General features: G+C 39.6%; 1 protein-coding gene and 1 long non-coding RNA gene across 2 annotated transcripts; both read right to left on the minus strand.

Annotated features, from left to right (window-relative positions):
- Nucleotides 1–440: 440 nt before the first annotated feature.
- Nucleotides 441–3,877, minus strand: LOC122082447. The gene is made up of 2 exons (XR_006141316.1): nt 3,474–3,877; nt 441–708 (listed from the first exon to the last, which is right to left on the minus strand). It is a non-coding gene; the product is annotated as an uncharacterized LOC122082447 (long non-coding RNA).
- Nucleotides 864–3,476, minus strand: LOC122082446 (transcription factor MTB1-like). Its single transcript, XM_042650013.1, has one exon. The coding sequence runs from the start codon at nt 3,026–3,028 to the stop codon at nt 1,169–1,171; it is 1,860 nt and encodes a 619-aa protein (XP_042505947.1). The 5' UTR covers nt 3,029–3,476; the 3' UTR covers nt 864–1,168.
- Nucleotides 3,878–7,245: the final 3,368 nt, after the last annotated feature.

A 7,245-nucleotide genomic window follows, 5' to 3' on the forward strand; every position in this document is an offset into this window, starting at 1 on the left:
GTGACCACTGATTTTGATAACACAATGGTTTTGACCCCACATTGACACCTATAGAAAACCTCAAAAGCTACAGAATGTGTGGATCATATCCATCCATTCGGGGTTAAGCCTTGCCATATTTGGAAATACCATTTTAAGCCATAACTGACTTTATCATATTTGATGCCCTATACAGCTACCGACACAATGAACCACCCACCTACCCACAAATTGACACAAGGAAAACGATTATACGAAGCTCAGCTTCTTCGCTGTTATGATCCCATATCAGTCATATGGAGGGTTGATCCCACATCCGTTCCATAAGGAACTTGGTGGGAGTTGTTAAGGCCATAGACACCCTCACCTTATGATCCAGCTAAGATCCTATCATTCTCAATCCTCGTGTCAAGCTGCTAACAAGGCAAATAACATCAAAGCAAACTAACAGATGATTTAAATAAGAAAAAACCCACTAAAGTTTTCTTAAATTTGATGCATATGTAAACGTTTATCTACATTTTCTTATATCAAATCTCAGCAGATTTACAAAATTTAAGTTTCTAATTCTCACAGCTGGAGAAACAATAAGCCTCACCAGTTAAGACTCTTTCTAGTTGTTTGTCACTGAAGAAGAGTCTTAAGACTCCTATGCTAAATAAACAAATTCAACCTTATCAAAATCCATAAATCTGTCTTCCTCCATTTGAGTAGAGTTTAATACAGTGCCTGTGAGACCACAAAAGCAAAAAAGAGGGGAAAAGAAAGAGGAACTGAAGATTAGAAAAGTATAATGGATCCAAACGTCTCTTTGAGCTTTATAATCAAATAACAATAGTAGAGGATTGAAAACTTCTAATCAAGTAAAAACATAAGAGAATAAGTAGAGCTCTATGGAAAACAAATCAAAGAAATAATGGTAGAGATTGTGTCAACTTACATATTAGCCTGCAAATCTTGCTCCCCAGTTGGCAAAATGAAATGAATATATCTATTAATACTGAAGGCACGGTTGATTTGTATATTAAAAACAACCATCGGATAGTAACACCAGTTCACTATACTTCCCTTCCTGTATATAAGAACTTTGTAAAAAGAAATCTACTTCCAATGGGTTCTCCATTCTACAAACTAAGTCTAAAAACTAAGGGGGATCAAATCCAAATATCTATCCAACTTGAGAAGAATGCTACAAGGTATTGGGTTCACCAGAGAATGCGGCAACTAACTTGTCCTTTGTCAGCTGTTCTGATCCTTGAGATTTGACTACAAATGTATGAAAAACAGTATCATTTCCTGCAGAGATGTTTGATTCCAAGACCGTGATTTGTGCCTCCTTAAACACATGGATGACTCTTGATACAGGATGTGAATTCAATGGGCAGCTCACCCTCACGATAACCTCATCATGGACAGACTGAATGTCAATGTCAGGTGATTGCATCCGAACCTCTGTCGAATTCTCTTCCGAAGCCCCCATCTCCGTGGGCGGGTTAGAAAATTTGTCTCTCTCTGATTCCATGTCCTTGAGCTTCTTCTGAAGCTCAGTGATGTAAGTGATGGCATCTCCAAGCAAGGATGCTTTGTCCATCTTTGAGATGTTGGGCACTACAGCCCTCAATGCATAGAACCGTTGGTTAAGCTTTTCTCGCCGCTGCCGTTCTGCCTCGACATGATTGAGTGGTTCCTCTCTTCCATTTGCAGGCTTCCGTCCCCTTTTCCTAGGTCTCCGCTCGTCAACGGGGCCTGAACGATCTTCCCTACATGACGCCTCAACATCTGAGTGCTCTGATTCAATGCTACCTGGCCGTGCCATCACTGAGGCCCTTGAAGTTGCCCCTCCGAAATCAATTTGCCTCTGTGCCTGTGCCTGTTTCTGCACCTGAAATGGATTCAGCCGAGGGTCCTCCCTGACTCCATTACTATGACCAAATGATCGATGGGCAGTATCTGCATCATTGCTGATCGTCATGATACTACCACCAAACTTCTGATTATTCACAGGGTTTTGAGAACTGAAAACCTGTGTGGTTGGCCCGTGTTTGAGAGGTGTCCAACTCAAACCATGAAGACCCTTCCTGGTATTTGCAAATGGAAGCCTATTTCCGTTGGGATACGCATCCCAAGGCCTTTCTTCTACCTTTGCCACAAGGAGCTTATCATTAACCTGAGACCGACCAGGGTTCAGATCCTGCCCAAAAATCTTCGGATATTCATCTGTCCGCTCCCCAAATCCAAAACCAGAGGCCTTGCCATTATCGTCTTTCTTCTCAGATGGTGGTGGCAAGGCCGCTATGGGCATCACCTGAATTGGCGTCGAACTTGAGCCAAACATGGATCGAACAGTCTGCAACACCTCTAAACTCTCAGGTATGGATCTCACGGATCCCAACTCAGCAACCCCAGTTTCGGTTGGAATGAGAACAACTGTCTGTATCCCGGCAGACCTCGCAAGGAGGGATCGGATGCAGTAATCAGTAGGCGATTTCAGCGCATCTGAGAGCCAAAGGTGCTTCCCCGATCGGAAAGCCTTGCCAGGGGCACCTTCGCCCTGAGGAAAGGAGAAGTACATGGACGCGAGGAAGAACATCTCTGTGTCTGTGACCCTGTCCAGTCCAAATGCATAGCTGTCCTCGTCGGATCCACCGAAGAATGTATGGAGCTTCTGGAGGACCCTCTTCCTCATCTTCTGCTGGGTCTCATCCTGGAATCGAGGTTTCTGTAACCGGTTAGCTTCGGATTCCTCCCCTTCCTTGGGCTCTCTGCAACACCCATCTCCCCAACCCAGAACCAACTCCCCCGACTTGGACCTGGAAATCTGCCAAAAGATCGCATAGTTCCAACTAAAATTGGACGAGTTGGGAGCCTCAACGAGCTCGGAAAGCTTGTTATGCAAATTACCCCCGCTCCCAACCGCAGATAACAGTCCTTCAGAAGATACTGTGCTTGAAGTCAAGTAATCGAAGGCTCGAGCACCCATGACAGCGAAGACCATGGCCTTATCCTCATCGTTCCAAAACCCATCACCCATTCCAATTTCCATCTTCATCTCTTCCCGTACCCTTCCCCAGGCGGCAAAAAGAGGGGAAAGAGAAAAAGGAAGAGAGGGATAATAAAGAAGAAAGGAAAAATAAATATTTTCACAAGACAAGCTGAGATTTTAGAACCAACATGCAACAAAAAACCAGAAGAAATTTCTCAACCCTAAACAAAAGAAAAAAAAAATCCTACCCACAACCTAAAACTTCAAACCCAGATCTCACACCAAACATATTCAACAGAACCCAACAAGAAATCAAAAAAACCCAATGAAGGAAACCAACATGCATCCGATGTTTGTTTCCCTTTTACAGACAAACAGGAACGATTTCTGAACTTCTAGATCTCAGGAACTCTTGTCGGCCTAGATAGAGAAATTAAAACACAGACAAAGCAAAGTGGGGCGAAAAGAAACAGCTATAACAAAATCGAAATTGATAGAAGAACATACACACCGGTTTGGGCGAATGGGATTGAAATGCTCCAAAGGGGGGGAGAAAATTTGCAGCTTTTGGTTCGACTTCCGGAAACTGAAGCGACGGGTGATAAACAAACATCCACAACCGAAAAAAGATCAATTTTCTGTACTCTCTCTCTCTCTCTCTCTCTCTCTCTCTCTCTCGCCCTTCTTTGGCTCGTGTTTGGTCCGTGATTCAGCAGACGCGAGAGTGTGAAAGAGAGCCTACAATGCCCATTAATCCCTCAGGATCAAAAGGGTTTGGACGCGAGAGAGAGAGAGAGAGGTGTTTTGCAGGGGGTGTGGGTGCGCCGTGCGCGAGGTTTAGCTACCCTTGATACCGAAATCCTCACCTCACAAGTCACAAAACGTGGAGGGGAGAGGAGAGGAGATCTTAGCTGATTAGCCACCTGATTAGCCTCCTGATTAAGTTAGTTAATTTTATAAGTTGATGATTTATTATTGGATTTAGCCTTTGATTAGTTGAACCCAGCCAATCTAAGCCACTGTAAGTGTTTAAATCTCATCGACCCGATTAACCCATTGAAACTGGTTCATCGAATTCCTTATCGATTTGGTTAATTTTGACTTTTAGAAATTTGAGAGATTGGTTTATGGATTTGTTTTCTTAATCAATTAGTAAAGCGGATTTCTCACTTGAAAATATTCAATCTGTGAATTGTGAAATCCTCTCCTAAAGTTGTGGAAACTCAAAATTCTTTGACAAAGTGGTATTACCAATTTTTACATGAATTTAAAAGTGGATAAAACAGGCAATTAGTCTCGATTGGAGATAGGAATGCATGTGTTAAGCGAGATTCAAGTTGGGAAAATAGTTGAATTTGTCAACAGTGTGAAATGAAAAAGAGGTCTGAGCCAACCAGACCTACCAATGAAATTGATTGAAACTGACCATTTGTATCGAAATCGAGGGAAAAGAAGAAAAAAAAACACAAATATACAATAAATCAATAAAAATGTAATATTTATCTTTTTCGAACAATTATTGGTATCGAAAAGGGATGGTAAGGTAGCACCTATGGATTCTCTATCTCTTTCATTGGTACATGAAATGGCCTCTCTGTCTCCAAAGAAAATAAAAAGGAAATATAGCAGGAGGTGCTAGAACACACTTCGTTACTGGGTAGGAAACTACTCCCTCCTTTTTCTTTACACTTTTTATTTGTTCATAAAAAAGGCCTACAGATCGATGGTTATTGACTTAAATTGGTTATTTTACATTGAATACATTGACAATTTAATTTTGGTCTTAGCCAATATATACATAAAAAAAATTATTTGAACGAGAATTCATGATTATTGAACCGACCGTTTGACATCCCTAACTAGCCTAGCTTTTTCCTTAACTCGGACGGAGTAAGGTGGTTTTATCTTTTCATGATATTCCTTCCATTGTGGATAGAATTCTAAACATAGAAGGGGGAAAAAAAAATTGATGTAAAATACTTGTGGGGAAAATTATTTTTGTGTTATAAGGAAGGATGAGGTAGGCATTCCAACGATTGGATGTCGAAATGCTATTCTAAATTGTCAAGCTATCAAATCTCATATTAAAGTCGTATGGTATACCCCCTCATGTATTACTACACCTTCTATTTTTTTTTTTCTTTTTTTTCTTTTTTTTTCAGGAATGAAATCTCGATATTATTTCTCGGAGTTAGAACAAAATTGTAGATTTCTTCTTCTTATTCTTCTCTTTTTTTTTTTTTTTTTTTCATATTAAGGTCCTATGGTATACACCCTCATGTATTACCTTCTATTTTTCTTTTTTTCAATAATGAAATTTCTATTTTGTTTCTCGGAGTTAGAACAAAATTGTAGATTTCTTCTTCTCCTTCTTCACTGCATGATTGACAGAATTATGTATCCCAATAACTACAAGTTCACCGCGTTGAAAGGAATAAGTTTTCTTCTACCAATTATATTTTTCCCAATTTGTACACCGCATGTAAATACCATATCTAACTTATCATGTGATGAAATTAGGTGTCACCCATCTAATGCTACATACATAGGCATGGTCTAAAAACCCAGAATCGAGATCCGGATTAGTATTGATTGATTTGAAATTGAACTGAATTTAGATCAATCAGGTATCAATGAAAATCAACCTAAATATGTCTAAACCCTATTTTTGGAAAAGGGGGGGTTAGCCAAAATCAGGATCAGCCGGAGCTGATTCCAACCAAATTGGTTTGTAAAACCTTGTATGTGGATGACCCAACCACGAATTTAGGATTTACTGTTGAATTGGCTACATTAGCTAATTCATTTTGATATCCACTGTGACCATTATCCATACATACCAATATAGATTGATCAATATGAGACAGACGTGATATTTTTCCTTTTTATGAAAATATTATTTTGATTTAGAATTGATACCAATAAAACCCGATGCAGTCAATACATATTGATGTTAATTCAACTAATATCACCACTGATACCATGAACTAAATTCATGGATCCATTCATGGTTTAAGGTCACAGTATCAGTCATTATTAATGTTGATCTGAATTGGCATGTATCGATAAATCATTTTTTTTTTACCTTTTTACCCTTGATTTGTACCGTTACGTTGATACGGTCGATTGAAAACTAATACCTCAAAAGCTCAAACTACTATGGGTGTCAATCGATCGGGCCTGGTGGGCCTATTTCCTTGTGTCTTGTGTCAGGCTCAATCAAAATCTAGGTTTAACCAAGTTTTTTCTAATCGGGATATAATCGACCCTTAAAAGATGTAATGTACTAATAAATCCTTAAACAATCTTTAATTGTCATAGATTTAAGAAACTCTAATATATTTTATTAAATCATCAACAATAATTAAAAAAAAAATCAAAATATACATATAAATGATCAGGCTAAACGTATCAAGTCAAATCGGGATTGTAAACAAGTTGAACTGATTGGATGCTCGTTGGGCTTACCTTTGCACCGTGTAATATTTGTTTATAAACTGGCCAAATATGAGTCCGACATGTTTAATAATTAGTGCGAATTGAGTTGATCTTTAACAATCAGATTGAATCGATGTCGACTTGGGATTGAGTTGATTGACACAACTAGCTCGAACCATGGTCCCAATTGGAGGGGTTCACTGTTAGATCTTATTTTAGCCGAAGAAACAAACAGAGATTTAGGAAAAAGTATCTCACTCATTTTGTGATCCAAAGATAAGAAACGTGATGAAACAAGACCAAATTTCCATGTGCAATTGGAGAGTGGGAACTGCAAAAAACCTACTAACTAGGGAGAGCGTGATCGCTTCTTGGTTGTCATTGCATGTTCTTGTAGACCACACAAAGAGAGTGAGAGAGAGGGAGACACGAACCTTTTCACGGATTAAGATCATATTTGGATATTTGTGGGATTTGGTTCAGAATCCCAATCGAAAATGGATAAAGGAACAAAAAGGGCCCACCCATCAACCACTTTCCTCCTCCTTCCCCCTGTTGCTATATGCTTCGATCCCATCCCCAAACCAAATAAAGTAACGCCACGTGGTACGGAAACTATGTAAAACGTAGCAGCTTTATTGCAAAAGTTACCCTCCCCCAAGTTCACGTGCTCAATTCACGCGCAGTTGTTTCTATATTTGCGCTCACCGCATTGTGTTCGCCCACGGAGATCGAAGCTGTAATAAACAATAGAAACAATAAGATACAAAGATCGCTGCCAGGCTGCGTGGTCAAGGTTTTAGGTATGTACTTTTTCGATGTCTAAGAAGATTCTCACAACGAGA

The sequence above is a fragment of the Macadamia integrifolia genome, chromosome 6, assembly GCF_013358625.1.
Source record: "Macadamia integrifolia cultivar HAES 741 chromosome 6, SCU_Mint_v3, whole genome shotgun sequence".
Taxonomy (NCBI): Eukaryota; Viridiplantae; Streptophyta; class Magnoliopsida; order Proteales; family Proteaceae; genus Macadamia; species Macadamia integrifolia.